We start from the raw sequence: 18286 nt of genomic DNA, 5'->3' as shown, positions 1-18286 counted from the left end.
ACCTGTTTCAAACAAAGCAAGGTGAGGCAACTACAACCAATGTTGTTTCCATCAATCACAAACAGTGGCACTTGAGACAGCTCTTTACTGTCTTGGTGTATATACTTTTTCATCTCTGTAGGAGAAAAGATCAAGGAATTCACTATGTCCAATGAAAACTGAGATAAGCTTGTCAGACTATTTTTCTTCCACAGGACAAAGTGCCCAAGTGTTCATTACACCTACATAATTAGGCCCACACTACATAAAGGCAGAACACCTGTATGCTGTAGTGGTTTAGAGTATCCTATAGGATTGAAATAATTGAGCCACTGTGTGAGGGAAAGATGAGGAGGGCTCAGCTGAAAATCTGTGATCAAAACAGACTGCAGCTACTGCGGATGCATTTATTCTACAACAGTTCCAAACTCCATCACACAGAAGGGTGGGTAGATGTCATGTGAGTACAAGTTCTTGTCTCCCCTTCGCTTCTTTAGTGCTAATGCTCATTCTTACTTACACAATCAAAAGCTCAGACTCGTAACGCATTAATTTATTCTTCTCCAGGACCAGCTCAAACCACTCATGCAGCATCTGAGTTTCATCTTGTGTACCTGAATCTGCTTAAAATAGGAGAGTTGAATATGCATTACTGAGTTTCCTTCCAATGCTTTTGCCACTTAAGGTCACTTTAAATAGTCCTCATTTATAATGCTAGGTGAGCTCAAATGCAGATTTTTTTATTCTTTGTGCAACTAATAACAGTAACATCAAACATAACACATAACATTCCTGTTTATGCCGTTATGCTGTATTTTATTGCAGTTAAAGATGCATTAGCTTTCAAAGCACTATTGCTTTGGAAGTTAGCTTTTTTTGTTGTTTCATATATATATAAATATATACTTTAAATATAGTCACTCACTTTTAGTTCTGCCTTTGATAACATAGTTTCTTTGTTGACAGTGGACTCCAGAACTATATTTAGAAATTGATATCCCACTAACACAGTCAGATTTGGGATGTACTTGCTGGCAGATATCAGCCTAATCCCTGCTTCCAGTGGGCGTCACATGTACAATCTAATCCAGTAGAGATGTCCGTTCCTTTGCCAACTGGCCTCTAAATCTGTATTTGCTTTAATTGGCAGCAAAGGTTGTGGTACACAAAAAATCTATTATTCTAGGGTAGCTTTGGAACAACTGGGGTTAGGGCATCACTGGTAGACATTGTACAGATACAATAATAATACAGATACAATAATAAAATAATGAGATGGTTTCTCTCCCAAAGAGTTCACAGTCTGAGTCTATTTTGCTAAAGAGGATGAATTCCTCTTTCACCAGGTAAAGGCTTTTATTGCTCTAAAACAGAGCAATAAAGAACCCCTGGGTGTTTTTCAATGGCACGTCAGAGGGTGTTAAAGGGTTTGCGCCCTTTCACACGACCCTCCCCAAACATCCTTGTTCAGGTCTGTCCCATATGCTTGCAGTGTTTGTTGCATCAACAGGATGTAGTTACTGGAGGAGATAGTGACTTCCCTACCTATATTAATCAAAAATGGCATATTGATTACATATTGCTCTACTTTTCTTTTGCAAACCTATCTGTGAATGTGTAAGTTCATTTTACCAGCTGTATCTCAATCAAGCCAGTCAAGAGAATATCTAAGCCCAATGATATTCCTAAACAAGTTGAAGCTGTCCACCTTCCGAAGTGGACACAGTTATGGAGTTTTCTCGCAGATTTTAACATGCAACTTACTTCATGCTTTCCATCTTTTTTTTTTTTTAAAAAAAAACAAAACAAAACAAAAGCACTCAGCCACCCTTCAATGTGACCCCAGTACTGATGCAGAATTACAATCAGGCAGTGTCATCTCAGAGAGCCCAGGTCTCCTCATGCCAGCAATAGAATTGTGTGGGCCCCTGTGCCGAGGACAGGAGTCATGGTGGCTTGTACACTGGTGATTTCCCATTGGGATTTGCTTTGTTACTGTGAAACAGGATAGTAAAGCAGCAGGAGAGAAAAAGAGCAAAGAAATCTTGCTCTTATTGCTGAATGATTCCAATAAAGCTTGGCCATAAGGGATGTGTTCCTAAAGGATCTTCCAGGTCAGCAAGTGGTGATAAAAACATCTTCTCAAAGTGACTGCCAGAGCACATCTGGCTGGGATGTGTCAATGGTAGCTTGTCACAGATTCAGCACAGGGATATAGTGGTAGTATTCAGAGCCTTTGGTCTTCATGTGTCATCATCAGAAATTATCATCTGGAACTGATTGTCATAGAGTCATTAAAAACATTGCTATTGCAGGAATGTGTATGTCCTGCACATACAGAGATGACTATTTCCTGTTTGCTGTTTTCTTGATTAGGCAAAAATACATATATATTTTTTAAACATTTCCTCTTTACACTTTAAAACCTCTCTCTCTAATCACAGTGTATTGTAGCTTGATTGAGGTACACAAACAGAAATGTGCTTTGCAAAAACGTCACTCAGTGGAAGCTGAAATAAAAATAGCCTTTGTTTTCTTACTTGTTCATCTCACAGAACACTCCCCTAGTGTTCCCAGGGGCATTTTTCCTTGAGCTTTTCAAATGTTTCTTTCAAATGTTTCGTAATAACACTGTTAATAGTTGAGTCTGATGGACTGCTTTATGCCTTCCAAGGGCAAAACAAGCCACTGAAGCATTTGGCGTAAGGTAGTAAGACAAATATTTTTTAAATGTTAAAGGAAAAAACATTTGAGAGTCTGTTTTGTGAGCTATGCTGGCTTTTTGTTACAGCATTACTAAAGCAAAACTTTCCTTCTGGTTTGCCCAAATCTCTTGTAACCAAAATCCCACTTGAAAGTTCAATGCTCTAATTACATCATAGCCATTTCGATATTAATCGCTTCTGAGGGAAAGAGGCTGTAATGAGCTTTCACTGTCAAACTTTCATTCCACAGAGCAATGTTATGCTGTCCCTATGTACAGCAGTTACACAGTAAGGGGGACCCTGAGAATTTGCACCGCCTTGGGAACTTCTAGACCTCATATTCCTTATTCATCGAAGTTGTCAGCTGATCGCTTTGGACTCTGTTAAAAGTTCTGAGAAACCCTGGATATGATGCTTATAAATCAAAAACTACCCACAATATGTACAGAAGTTTGTTCACCTTCCAAAACACATACGTGCACAAACACACATATTTATTTTGTTTTCTCAACACAGAGTTTCTTCTTCACCACTATTCTTCATGATTTGTTTAGTCAACTGATAGGTTATGTCAGTTTCAGTGGAAAACATGTTAGGAGATTTTTATTTCTGTATCTTCCTGCAGGCAGATCATCTCTATAAGCCTCCACAAATGTCAATGGAAAACAAAGCAGTTGTACATTAATGATTTATTATTTGGTATTTAGAATCAAAATAAAGGGAATAAGGGCCATGAAAAAATACTCATAGAACTGATATTCTTTTTTTTTTTTTTTTAAATGCATGAATTGTTGTCACTACAATTAGAAGATCATCAAAGCCTCATTTTGCTCAACAGTCTTCATGGGAGTTGTTTCACACCCATGCATGTTCTCTTCTAATTCAGCTGAGGAGCTAATGAATAACTCCTCCTAACAAAGGGGCCATTCATCCCCTGCTTACAGAATTATTAGAGAGTTGCGCAAATGTCACTGAAGACTAGTGTTTGCAGACCTGTCTCTAAATTTGGTTATTCACAACCTTTCCAGCTCAATATTATTGCTGAACCGTGATTGTTTTCTAATTACCTTAATAATACCTATTAAACCACTTGAATTACATAAGCACAGACCTACTTAAATACAACTTAACCTAATAAACAGTGGTCATTCATTAAACAATAATGCCCATTATTTTTAAGAAGATTGAATGGAACATTATACTCACTGATTCTTGCATCATTACATGTGTGTTGTTACAAGCAACAAAGCACTCATGTTTTGTTTGGGAAACTTACAGAAACTTCATGCTTTTGCACCAGAATAGTTATTGAGACACAGTAACATCCTATATTTCAGTAGCTGCCCTATTTGTAACTGGCCACCTACACGCAAACAATCAACAGGGAGAAAAAATAGTACTTTCACCTTAATGAGGGCAATCCAATTACTAAGGATGGGAAGAGAATGAGAAGCATCAATCTCTTGGCAGACAGCCTTCTTTAGGAAATGCGATTGTCAAAACAGCAAAACCAAGAAGTAGCTCTAGACCATTTATCCTGGTATTCTGCACGTATCCCATGAGCTAGAAATCTCTTGCCCCCCATATTTTTGATGTCTCCATAAACCACTCACCTGTAAAGAAAAAAGCTAAAACACCAGATCCTCAGTCTCTTTAGGACACTTTCTCATAGGTGGTAAAGTGGGTGTTATTTGATAAATTATGTTTTCATTTAAGGGAAAAAAGATAATGCTAGCCTTTAAAATAACATTTGAAATACATTACCACTATTAGTTATAGGAAATCTGTTAATAAACTTAGAAGGTTGCACAAACACTCTGTTGTTAAACTGGTTAGCTTGGTGTTAGAATAAGAGTGATAACCGCTAAGAAATATGGCATTAAAACAGTCAGCATGTAGAGATTTTGCTGGGTTGTCTAGCTAAGATGACAAGATCAGGTGCCAAAACATACCTATGTTTGCAATGTTGTGCAACTGCCTGTCTCAAAAGCACAAGGTTCAGCTTTCTAAAGCAGAGGTAAATAAAGAGACATTTGCAATAGGTCTGTTGGCTCCCCAGAACCCTTTTGGCACAGAAACATATGCTCCTCTGAAGTCCCTCACACACACAGGCCTTTCCCTCACCCCCTTTGTCCTGTTCCATCCTCCTGCAGGAGGTCTCCCCAGCTTCACCCCACCAGCGTTGGGAGGATGCTGTGGACCAGTGTGTTGGCACAGTTGGTTCAGGTGAGTGAAAGCTTTGTCCCAGTCTGCAACCAGGACAACGTCCCTGCTCCATTCCACCCATCCAGGCGGTGGGACTGCAGGCTGCTATTGCTATATCATGGCCATTGCCCTCATCAGAGTAATGACATTTCACACACTGGGAGAAGTCATTAAGGACTCTGTTACTAGGCATGGTAACTGAAACACAGCTCCTGGGAACAGTATTGGTTCCCTCCCAAAGATGAAATTAAGCTCAATTTTTAAAAAATGGGTCAGGAGAGGGGGGGGGGAGAAATGCAGATTCAGTAGCATGGCAACTACTTCAAAATACGTGACAATCAACAGAATTTTATAATGTTCAGCCTAATGGTTCTTGAACTAACAGAGTTTGAGGAAAAGGGTAAACAAGGATTTTTGTCATTCCAATCACTGTTTCATTTCAAATTTTGCACTGGCACTGAACTCTTTCTATGACAATGATAAAACTCCTCGTATTAAAAAACAAAACCCACCACCAACAAGCACTGTGTCATTTACCTGATTCTCCTCTGAGTTCTCTCTCCAGTTTAACACCAAAAATCTCCAGTGCTCTCTGTCTTTCCTCCAGTTCTTCTAGTTGCCGCTGGACTGCCTGAAAAATTATAAGGTTATAAAAGCTGCAGACATAGCTTAAAAATTCAGAGACAAAAGATGGCCTCAGTGGTTAGAGAAAGAGCTTGAAAAGGTCTCTGAGGAGTTAAGAGATCTGCAAACTCACTGATTGTATTAGGCACATAAGCAATTTCTACTACAATTTCTACAAATTCTACTAGGTATCTATCCACATTTTTGTGTGGATAAGATCTCCGGTACAAAAACAACGTCAGTTCTGAACTCTAGTTTTCCCACTATTGAATGGGAGATGATGATACAATTTCTGTATCTTGCAAGGTGTGAAAACTGAACTCCTTACACATCCAGAGGTGCATATTTTAAGACGCTACAAGATTAACCTCACATAAATATTCAAGGCTTACAGCTAGAAATCTTTGCTAGCTATTTTTTTTGCCCATGTTTTTTTGCTGTTTGTTTTGCTCTTATATTTCACAAGCTTTTGACACAGGCAGGAAAAGGTCCAGTAACTAAGAAGTGATAATCCAGTGGCACAGAAACGACATCTAGATTCAGTGACCCATTCCCTTTGGCATAAGATTTTTTTACAAGTGCCTTATGGATAATGGGCATGAAATGCCTTTAGAAGATTGAATCATCAAGTGTAGATGCTCAGCAGTTTCCACTTCAGGCTGTGATAGGGCATTCCAAACCATACCTTCAGAACAGCCTAACAGACAAGAAAGATTGTTCAAAAAGTCTGGATTTGATTGTTTCCACAAAGCAGTAAAAGAAGAGAATGTTACATCATTTACAGTGCTCAGAATAAAAAAACAAAAATGTTAAGTGTTTTTTTTTTTCTTTGGAGTAGGTACATGGATTTTTTTTTCCTGTCACTGATTTTATAGAAATTGCTAGATACTAGCATTTCTACTGTCTGGTTCAAACAAATAAGTTCTATCCTTTTCAGTAATACATTTTGCCAAAGGAGTGATGTCTACATAAACAGATATCTCAATTTCACATCTGAAAAACAACTCAATAGCTTTCTTTTTTATATTTAGTAGTAGTACAGAAATAGCAAGTAGAAGCTCCATAGCTCTTACTGTCCACCTGGCATAGTAATAAAACAGAGGATGGTGGACAACTTCGCCTTCAAAAAACATTTATTAGACAAAATGCCCTTGCTATTTATTTTACTGCATGGGAAAACACACACACAAAAGTTAAACATCACATTGGAAACAGTGCAGACAACCCAAAGTCATCAGCTGATTTCTTTGGAAAGACAAAACTCTACTCTGCAGTCCCTATGGCATCCATGCTGCAATGCAGAGACTGAGCTAGTTCTGATCACATTAGCTCAGGTATTATTAGCAGCTGAGAAGGAACAAGACAGAAATCAGTGTGGGGTAAATTTTTTCTTGGGTTCAGATCAGGGTCCTACATGAAGTGAAGTGACTTTGCAACATTGAAAAACAAAATGGTTCACTTTCACTTTTATGGCAGAGAGGACAAAAGCCATCATTCTATTTTGCCAGTGTCCTATAGTACACTGGAGTGTTAGCACAGCTTCTTGCATTCTCAGGGGATGATATTTCCCCTTTCTCTCTCTTTCCCTAATGATCAATGTGTTCTACTGCTACTGTCAGTCATTACTATTCTTGGTCTTGCATTAATGCATAATTACAAAATTGTGACTATCAACTGGGGCACACTTGGATTTGTCACACACAGAGATGCAAGACCCTGTCACTAGCATCTTACTGCACCTGACATTTTGGGTGGATTTTAATGAAGAAGTCAGTGAGTCCCAGTGAGGAATGAGAGTGCATGGGCCACATTCACTACCCCCCTCCTCACCAGGCACTCCTGGGAAACAAATGGGGTATTTGCAAGCTACATTGTCACCTGTGCTTTGTGAAGCCTCTTCAGCTCCTCTTGTTTAATCAATTGCTTTGTCTCCTTCTCCAGCTTCCTTCTCCTTCTAAGAGACATTTTTGCCTGCCAAAAATATTAGAAAATGAAAAAAAAAAAAACCAGCAATCAATGTACACGTATGATATTAAATGTTACCACAAGTCTTCCCCAGAATCACAGAACCACTCAGGTTGGAACAGATCTGCAGAGACTGTTTAATCCAAGTCCCCTGCACAAAGCAAGGTGAGCTGCTGCATGCTGCTTTGGGCAACCTCACTGAAATGAAAATATTGATGTAGGAAAGTTTTCACACATTAACCTGTGTTGACTTTGAATCATTACAAGGTCTACTGAAATACTAAGTATACGTGAACCATCTCTATCAATAAAAAGGTCATCAAACCAGTTTAGGAAAACTTAACTCATTACTATTGCTGTAGCTGCTGGAGTAAAATAAAATTGCTTGAATTGTGAATAATTTCTTTGATGTTTAAAATGGGTATTATCCATAGAAATTTGTCTTACAAAAACTAGTTGGTTTGATCATAACGCACACCTGCACAGTAAGGCTGAGGGCAGGAAGGAAGAGCAGCTGGCATCAGCTGTGGTTCCAGTTCAATACCGCCCGGCCTGGCTTTGGGAGAGACCTTCTTCCATTCTGCCTGCTCCAGTTGAGGTCCACCCCCACTTCCAGCAGCAGCTCATCTGGGCTGCTTGTATTATGGAAGAAGGGATGTATCTGAAAGAAATGGCCGCCAAGCACCACTGCCAGGAACAGCAAGGAGCATGTGCTGCGGGGGAATATTTTCATCTAGCTCATGACCTAAACTCTCTAGAAGTGTTGCAAGGCTGTGGTTTTTCCACTCATGAAGAGACAGATTATATGAGTACAGGAGACAAGATGATTGAAAACCGACAAGCCAGGAAGCCATTAGATTTTTTCCCACCCAGTTTTGCCAGTGAAAAACAGTGGTAATGGCAAAAAAAGAGGTACTCAGAGATATCCAAGAGAGAGACAAGGGGGACGAATGTATCAAAAAATGAGCCACTGTAGACACCATGTGTGTCAGCCACTTGCCCACCCTTTTTCTCACCCCTATCCCAGCAGCGCTGCCTGGGCTGCACAATGGGCAGTTGCTCCTCTTCAGTTTTCTCCTGTATCTCATCTCTCCCTTTTCTCTGTCTTTTTTTTTTTTTTTTTTTTTAATTTAATTCACTGTAATATTAACTTATTATAGACCACCTTTCCTGTAACACTTCCCCAGTTAACAAAAAGTCTGTTGTTTTTTTGAATCTTTTGAGCTTGAAAGGACCTAAATATTGATTACTCTATTTTCTCCCACAATTTCAAGCAACTGTATTTCAAACAATACATTTATTTAAAGCATATTATTTGTAGGGTACTGTTCAAAATGGCTAAGCAAATGTAAGACTTACATTTGGCTATGTGGTGGATAGAAGAGAACTAAAAATGCCAATGTGTGACGAAAAATTTATTCTCTGGAGACCTTTTCTTAAAAATAAACTAAAAATGCTCTCGGGTAATGAAAAGATCCACACTTGTCGATAACTTTTCCAAAAATGCTACAGCTGCTCTGCTTCAAAAGGCTTCAGCAACTTCAGCATGTCCTTACCCAGGAGGGCTGGCAGAACATGCAGCCACATGTTCCTGCACTTCCCCCTCTTGGTGCTTCACTTGGTCTGGAGCTGCACAACTGCACTTCCATTCGAAGCCCCACTTAGATCTCAGCTTGGCTTTTCATAGTGTACTGGGCAGCCTCTTGCCTCCCCCCCCAGCCTCCCAAAGCAACAAATCAAAAGGCCACCTTGTACTATTAATTCCACTTACTGATATTCCCTTTATGGGAAAAAGGTAAACATATTTCTGTTGAGCTATTCAGGCAATAAAAGCTCTTCAATTCTCTTCAAATCAGATGGGTATCGAGAGTTCACTGGTGATTTAAACCCACTGCTCCAGTGAGACACATGAGCTGAGTTAGGGCTTAGAGATGTCGGTGTGCAGCAGGCCCTTCCAATGTATGTGATCTGGGTGCGAATTCATAGCTCATGCAGCCATGCTGATTAGGGTAAACACAGCATTTTCCATGCAATCTGCTTGTAGTACCTCACAAATGAAGTTGTATTTCCGTATGGGAAATCTGCATCTGTTTGGTTTAATTTTTTCAATGGTTTGCTTGTTGGACTACATATTAAATCCACTTATGAATGCTGCTTCAGAGTGGTTTCTGTAAAACATGTCTATTTGTCCAATTAAGACCTCCTCTGTCAACACTGGTACAATCAGGGGGAATTACAGATCCAAAGAGGAAAAAGAAATTTTGATATTCATCTGTCATAGTTTTAATCTATTTTTCTATCCAAGACACTTAACCTCTACTAAAAAAAGTTCCAGTCCCCACTTTGAGAAATCATGGTGTGTTTTAGATCTAAGTTTACGATGAATGTTAAATATAGTCCAACTGTGAAAATGTATTTTTGCTTCAGACTAAAGGTTACCTTATGTGTTAATGACGGTTTCAATTCAAATTCATCCTCGGAGGAAGAAGTAGAATACTCAGCAGCCTCTTTTCTGACAGTTGGATGTTCACATCCTAAAATGAAGGAACAAAACTATCAGAGGAAAAAAAACAAAACATAAAAATGTTCTTTAACATATACAGACTCTTTGCACCTGCCCTGAGTTCCACTTTGCAGCACCCAGAGCAATTTGGAAATTTGGTCAACTGTGATAATTAAATTTTGGTCACTGTCAAAAACTCTGCTTGTATATAATTGATTTTTTTTTTCAGGTATTATGGACAAATAAATTAATTCCTTGAGCCCTCTTCATGTAGCATGGTGTTCTGAATGCATTCAACATTCATTAAAATGTATATCTGAAGTTAGCCATATTACCCTAATGATTGTATAAGGCTCACTATACAGTGTAATTGAATGCAAAAAGTCTGAGCCAGCTCTTAAACAAATTACCCTTATGTGGCTTGTAGCATCTGGCACCCATTTTTACTACATGACATCTGCTCAGTGTAAAATAGTTGGCGTCAGAATGTCTGGTCATATAAAAAAATCACAAATGTAATCAGAAGCAAATGGACTAAAAGAACAAGGCTTTATCACACAGCCTCATGCAACATAAATATTTCATTAATTATGTCTAAACAAACGTCACTTATTTTTCTGCTTTAGGAATATTATCACATCATTGAACTGTTGATTAAAATGCCATAATAAGTCAGAAAAATCCATACATCACAACAATGCACTCCATAAGGAAAACTCAAAGGCTGCCTTTGGAAGAAACATGTTTTCAGAATTATAAATTAAATTACATTTAATTGCAGCAATTTCCATCATGCCTGTTTTCCCAGCATCTTGTTTCAACTGTGTGTAAATATTTGAATTTCTTCTTAATTTGTCTAATTCATAGATTCATTCTCTTTATTTAAGAAAATAAAACTGCCTATGCCACATCTGTCTCTATACTTCAACCTGCTACAGGGTTAATGATTAACAGCTGGGCAACATCTTGGAATTGTACATTATTTACAGCTAACAATGCCATTTTTCTTTGTAACTGCTAGGTAATGTTTGGATTTCTATGTGCAAGTTGTATTCAGATTAAAATCACTTCCCATTCTTTCAGTTTAAATGTTTCTTCGTTTCCTTGTACTGGATTGCAGCCCTGAAACAGGACTTCTGTCTTAAATTCTAATTTAAAACCTGGATCCAGGAAACACGTTTATTCCAGGGGGTAAAGCAATGAAAGCAAAATGGAAGTAATTTGTGGTAAGAAAAATATCTGGTTTTAGAAGCACCCAGTCCTCATGCTCAGTGAAGCTGCAAGCTCAAAGGGTCTTTTTGCGGGATGAGCAGGGACGGCCAGGCTCAAAAGCCTTTGCCAGTGCACAAGATGGAGGAAGGCATTGGGGGGTATCACAGTCACTATTTCTTTTGAGGAGTAAACTTACCTGCCTTGTTTCTCCCCATGTAACCAAACATTTGCAGTAAGTACCCTGCAGTCACACCACTGGTGAAATCAAATTCCATAATATGCAATCTGCAAACCTTCCAGGGAGCCCCAGCAGGGCTAGCCACACAAGCAATTACACACTCCCGTTTTTCTCTCAGCTCTGGGAATAAGCGATTGCTTCCCTGTGTCCTCCTCTTTGAGCAATATCAATAATTTAAAGAGCATTACAAGGTCTAGAGGAAAAGCAGCCTTCTGTAACACAAGGGCACCTGCCTCCTCCTTGGGACTGCAACTCAGGAGCTGTGTTCCTTTTTGTTACCGAGAGAGGGCCACTGACTTCTCCAAGGACTTTCAACAAGACCCAACTCACAAGCATGAGGAAGCCAATGTCAGGGCATGGAATTGAGTTATGTCCACAGCCCTGCCAGCGCCTATTGGTTATGGAGAACTAAGCATTAGCAACTTGCTCTGCAGAGAAAAGCCCTTTAAATTGCTCCAAAACAGACTGTTAAGGGATGCTGCACACACATTTCCAGCATACCTGACTCACGGCTGTCAAATCACAGGGAACTGAGCATTGGTATTGAATCCGACAGCATTACAGAATACATTTCAAAGGAGAAAATTGTAAGAAACATCCAATTCTTGATATTGGAGTTTGATATCTTCACATATATATGTCATGTAACATAAATTGCATCTGTAAATTACAGTTCCTCACACCTTGGTAATCTGAGGGTGGGTCTCAAAGACACTTTGCCTTGGTCTAATAGCCCTGGCACTGAATGCCATCAGCAGTAAAACCCTAGCTGCATTCTGTAGGAACAACTGAACCAAAGTCCAGTGCTTTTGCAAATCCTTTTCAACATATAAATCCAGGCTACTGGTTTTCCTAGGAAACTTGAGATCCTCTGAACAGAGAGGGAGGTGTCGTAAGGAAAGGTTTAAAAGGTTACGGCTTCTGTTGGAGGGAAATGCACTCCTGATTGTTCTGGAGATTTATAGGAAAAAACACCACTGGTGAAATGCTGTACATCACAGCTCACCTCTGCTTTCTGGAGTGGTTTTGTGTCACAGTAATGACTGCAGTCTAAATATACAGAAATTCTTGGAACGGGAACTATTTTTATAACAGCATTTTTATAACATGATGTTACATTAATCTGTTGGCTTTGTCTGTAAGTGTCCAGGATTGCATTTTTTTTTATAAGGTTGTTGGCGTTAATCATTGCCTAAGTACTTCAGTGTTTTACAGAAAAGAAAGGTTAAAGGACACATCTCTTAGGGCACTGGTGTCCCAAAACAGACGGGAATTTGCATGAAGTAGGAGATGAAAAGAAAGGCCTGTAGAAATCAATTGTCTATTTGGTTCCACATCTCCGCTTTTCCACAGGTTGTTCATGTGGTCTTAGGCATGCAATTTAATCTTGTAGTGTTTCAGTTCCCTAAAATATAAAATCACTGAAATAAGAGTGTCCTAGGTGACATGAATACTGCAGTCATGAAGACTTTCAATAGTACAAAGAGGCAAAGAGGCAGTAATGGGAAGCAGGTACAAACGTAAAATATTTGCAAGTAATCCCTAAAAGTGCACAAAACCAGCAAAGTGAGATCATGGAACATCTGATTTTCTTATCATCTAAACTGGTAATTCTGCTTAATAAAATGAGCCACGTAAACAACTGCAGTCATAAATCGTCATAACAACTCTCATCTACTCTAAGGAACAATTCTAAAAATGTATTCATATGACTTCAGCTCAGTCAGTGACAAAAAAATATTCCCTCTGTTTCTTCATGAGTGACAAAAAGCAAACCCTGGGTCACAAACAACTACCAATAAATCACCAGCTTCGTGAAACCACCACCTTCAGAAGGTCTGTCTGTGAGTCAAAGCTAACCTAAACCCTGGATCTACTGCTGAGGCTTATTGCAGATGTTACAGCTGGCTACCACGTACACAGAACACTAAGAGAAGGCAGACACTAAGCTGACTGCAACTCTCTCATGCAACCTGGTTTGGTTCTCTTTAAACCATTCCCCCCCTTGTGGTATTAAAGATTTTTAAGACAGCTCTTTGGCATTTTTATTTTTTTAATTTCAAAAGGGCAAGATGGCTTAAGTGAGATCAGTTAGTCATCCAATTGATCAATTTTATTGATCTTTTTTTAGATTCCACCCAAATTTAGATTTAGATTAATCTTTTTTTAGATTTCACCCAAAGGTGGAAACAAGCAACATCAATAAAGCCGCAATGATATTTCTGCAGCAAATCAAAAATCCAGTATTGCACCTACAAACCTCTGTATTGCTGTTTGGGAACACCTGTGTCTTCTACAGGCAAACTTACCTAGGATTTTTTTCAAATTAATCTCTCACTGAAATCAGTGCATGAACCCTCACTGCTTAAGTAAGAGTTGTCCTAGGTCCTGGACGCACAGGCAGTCTGTACAGGCAGATCTCTGCACAGCCCCAAATTTCTAAGCAGCACTGAGCAAAAGCCAAGCATGGGCAAATGGCTAGATCAAAGTTGTATTTTTTAATTTTGCACAGACTTTGCAATGTCCATATTCAATAACTATAATAACTTAATTCCTCTTTTGGCTTGCACATTATTAAATCATCTTTTGTTCATTTTTTTTTAAAATCTAAATAAAGTATAGTATTATTCAAACCTAAGAACATCTTCCACTTTAGTAGGAACAAAACATAACAGTTATTATAATACATTTACTTAAGAGCAAGTCAACTTGGCTTAGTCTATGGGTGATGACTTTTATAGGCTCAGAAAAAGCCTTTCGTTTGAGACCATAGTGTGAAAAGCGTGAACACTAGCAACTCCCTGTGGCTTCAGAGCAGTCCTTCGCATCCTCTGGCTCAACAGGAAGGCCTGGTTTTCCAAGTTGTTAGATAAAGAAGGCTCCAAGAACCTGATCCAAAAGCTCAGGAATAATAGTGGGAGTTATTCTATTTATTTCAATGAGTTTCACATCAAGTTCTGAAGCAGAAAGGTTACAAAAAGGATCTGGCAGCTCAATGTAAGCACTTCAGCAACTTCGTTTATATTCCATTCCTTGTACATGCATTATTTTACACACACATTGTTATTTTAATGCTGAGTTTGGGTCATAATTTAATAAAGTAAGGCATAAACAGGTATGCCAATAAAATTCAATAGGTTATTGAGTTAAAAAGCTGTGACTTTCTGTAGTGGGCTTTTGGAAAGATAGATTATAGAGAAAGACAGGTGAGTGTCTCTCTCATACCTCATATTTTATACCTTAAACTGTGCTGCACTTAATTCTTTCTGAGCCCATGCTCAGATTAATTTGGTTGCTCTTTGTATGACATCAATATTTCTTAGACTCATCTGCAACTTTAATATTAAGCTTGCTCTTGCAAACAAACATGAAAATCAGTACCTTTTAATCACTGCCCAAACAGACTCTCAAATTGGTTAGAGCAGGTTGGTAAGGTGCTAATTCCTTACAAACAAAAGACAAGGGGATATCAGTGACACCACATAGCTCCCAAAAGCATGCCTATATTTCAGTCACTACAGCAGCAGGCAGAACTGAAGAGACACCTGCTGAGAAAGCAGATACACAAAGCAAAGCTTCTTCCTACTGCAGCTTTATTGCTACAATATCTGAACTGGTCATGGAGAGGATAGCAAACATACTCCACATGGCACTGAAGCTTCCAGTGCTCATCCTTCCACTTGCCTGCTTTTCTCCCCTTTTCACAATGCACTTAGAGTCACAGGAACAACTGCTCTGTATCCCTTTCTGCCCCATTGCTCCTTCTACCTCATCAAGTACATTTTTCCTGTCCCGAACACATTTGAATACTAGTAAACAGCAGACCAAATTTGTGTCCAACATGCTGTCTGTGCTCTGCTCTGACAACACCTTTAACTTCTAATTCTTAACCAAAGATACATTTATTAAATCTTCATATGTAGACAGCAACTCTGAGTCAAACATGAAATACAATAGAAATGGGATTTGCATGATGGCACATCAATCTTTTAAATGTTAAATGCTTGCAATAAATAATTGCATTCAGGTCCTCACCTGCAGAAGGAAAATGTAGCCTGTCTTCTGCAGAATGGTCCCTCATGAAAGGCAGAGATGACACAAGGAAATTCCCTTCTCTTTCATGAACCTTACTTCTCAGTCTATCAAAAAGTGACCCAAGACTACTCTTCTGTGTGGAATCATCCAGATTGTCCCTGGGAACGTTCTTGGGTTCCCGAGATGAAGCAAGGAGGTACTTCTTGTTACAGGTAAATATATCACCCCTGGAAGCCACTGGAGGAGTTTCTTTAAACGTAAACTTTTCTAGGAGTCCTGGGACATCCTCCATCCTAGTGCAAGGTGATTTCTGAGGTATACCAGTGGTCTTGGAAGGCCTGCTTTGTGGACTGTAGACTGGGAAGAATAGCTCCTTGGTGTATTCACTTGGAGATATCTCTTCAGAGCTGACAGAAAAATTAGATGGAGTTGAGAGAGAATTGCAAGTTATTCCTAAATATTCTCCAGCCTGCTTCCCAATTTTAAGCTCCTGTGGCCGACTGTTATTTGCTCTGTTGTTATTACTGTTCCTTTGGCTTAGGGAATAGCCAGGAGTACTGGGGAAGCTGAAGTAAGTTTTTTCTGAAGAGGCTTTGGATTTGCTGTCTGAGTCCTGCTTTAGTCCTTCTGTAGATGAGGTTAGAGGCTCCAAAATGGACCTCTTGATTGCATTGGCAATGAGCCTCAGTGGTGATTTTGGCTGGCTGGCTGTAGGCTCCTTGGCAGCTGTATCTGGATTCTTCAGAGCACCTTTCATGTCAACTGACAAAGCCAGTGGTACATCATCTGCAAATAAGAGAGGCAAATGATGAGATTGTTTGAACACACCTTTTCTCCAGTCAGTATCCTTATCCTTCTCTGAAATCCCCAGCACTCCTTTGTTTTGATTCTGCAGCCTGGTTCCACCTAAGCCTACCCCATTTGAATCATACAACATAGGTTGCTGTTCTGTGCAAAGCACCAGCCTCTTTTTTGCCTCCTTTAATTCTTGCTCAAACTTTTCTCCTGGGTGCCTTGTATTTTTCTCATCTTTTTCTTTCAAACACAGACATGGCAGCACTTTGGCATTGCTGTTAAAACCTTGTGATTCAGAGGTATAATTCTGTTTGTTTTCATTCCAGCTCTGGCCCGTACATGTTCCAGTGTGACAATCTATATCTTCAGGCTCCAAAAAATCATCAGTCAGCGTCCCACTTCCACGAGGGATCCGTGGAGAACCTCTGGCCCTGCTCTGAAATGGACAATGAGGCATGTAGAGATGGACATCTTCATGCATCTCTCTGACTTTTTCTTTTCTTTGAGATACTGGGCTGTAGCGTTGGACATGTCCTCTTGTAACTTTTGGTGGATTCTTGTAAGAAGTCAACTGTCAAGTGTAAGGGAAAAAAGTTAACTGGTGTTAGAAAAATATAGTTTACTGTATCTTTTATTCTATATAATATTTCAATCAATTTAAATATTAACATGATACTAGTAATCATAATTTTTTATATATAGATACACACACATACATAGATGACAATACAATAAGAAAAAAAAAAGAAAGCTTTTCTCCCTAAAGGGATAATATTTACCTAGGAGAGGAGATCTAATATTCTATGGGAAGTTTTAATAGTCTGCAAACAACGTAATTCATACTAAGAATCTGTCATATCTTTATGAATCATCTTCAATGTTTTCCTTGGAAAGAAAGAGTCCTATCTACAGGAAAATTCACAAAGTCGATCTGCTCTATTCTCCTGCGTACATTTCAGTTGCATCACATTACAGTTTACAGCAAGCAGAGGAGGCCATAATCCATCCTCTCCAACCACTTTTATAATATTGTATGCTCACATGGTGCAGGTACAAATGAATGAAGTAACCCAGAAATAATTGTAAAATGCAAGATGGTAGTTTAAACAATTCAATTAGTTCTCTTTTATTATTTTTTTTTCCTTTGGTGAAGATTTAAATTAATTACTCCAACCACTAAAACATTCTGCTGTAGACAGTAACAAGAATAAGTGCCCACATTACCTAGCCAACAGACCAAAACTACAGTTTTTTTTTCTTTTTAAAAGGCGGGGCATTTTATCCTCAATGCTATGAGATAACGGATGGCTAGAAGATTTAATTCCTGTTTCCACTTCTATGCCAGATTCCCAAATTCACATGCGTAAAGCCATTAATCTAACTTCTCATTTCCTAGATGCATAGGAAGTCGCATAGGAAGTAAGGTAATAATGATTACTTTCTGCTTCGTAGTTGTATTTGATGACTGAAATTAACACTGGCCAGGATCTCAGATAAAAACATGAGAAACACCAATAAATGAATAAACACCCACTTAATATCTCTTTAGAGTAAGAGAAATGCTGCCAAGCGATATGTGTCAAGTGGAAATCGCAGCATGACGATCATCTCTCCTTGTGTGCAGCATGGCCAGGCAGCATTGTGCTGCTCTGCCCTCCAGGGACACTCCCTTCCTGGCCCTATTGTGCTGGACCGGATTTCAGCTAGCACCATGGATGTTGAAGACTCGATTTTTTTGGAACGCAGACCCTGAGGTCAAGCAATTTTAATCACTTTAACCCAAGGGTGAGGACAACAGGCTAGGACACAGAGGACTTGGCCTGGCTCATAGTCAGGAGGACGGATTGTGCTCTGCTCATGACTGTTGGTCATGACTTCTGCTACAGTGTTATGCTTGCAACAGGCCCACCCTTCCTCATCCTTAAAAAGCAGAAACTACAAAAGGAAGCCTAGGACTTGTAGGAACCTGAAGATGCTCACGAGCTGGGGGAGGTGTAGAGTCAAGAGCTTGCTGTGAATTAGGAA

General features: G+C 39.2%; 1 protein-coding gene across 24 annotated transcripts in view; it reads right to left on the bottom strand.

Moving 5' to 3' along the window:
* MICAL2 (microtubule associated monooxygenase, calponin and LIM domain containing 2) overlaps positions 1-18286 on the bottom strand; it is a 124272-nt gene that overhangs the window by 4817 nt on the left and 101169 nt on the right. For 19 of the 24 annotated variants that reach the window (XM_068685350.1, XM_068685355.1, XM_068685353.1 and 16 more), the window contains 5 exons: positions 15467-16832; positions 9918-10012; positions 7392-7484; positions 5427-5520; positions 500-602 (listed from right to left, as the gene is read on the bottom strand). In XM_068685350.1, coding sequence (XP_068541451.1) covers positions 500-602; positions 5427-5520; positions 7392-7484; positions 9918-10012; positions 15467-16832 — 1751 coding nt within the window. Of the gene's footprint in view, positions 1-499; positions 603-4667; positions 4691-5426; positions 5521-7391; positions 7485-9917; positions 10013-15466; positions 16833-18286 lie in introns of those variants that run through there. The other 5 variants (XM_068685357.1, XM_068685376.1, XM_068685363.1 and 2 more) reach the window with 4 other exon arrangements.

The sequence above is a fragment of the Anas acuta genome, chromosome 5 (genome assembly GCF_963932015.1).
Source record: "Anas acuta chromosome 5, bAnaAcu1.1, whole genome shotgun sequence".
Lineage (NCBI taxonomy): Eukaryota > Metazoa > Chordata > Aves > Anseriformes > Anatidae > Anas > Anas acuta.
Note: the sequence above shows the minus strand (reverse complement) of the source record. Positions and strands in the feature narration are given on the sequence as shown.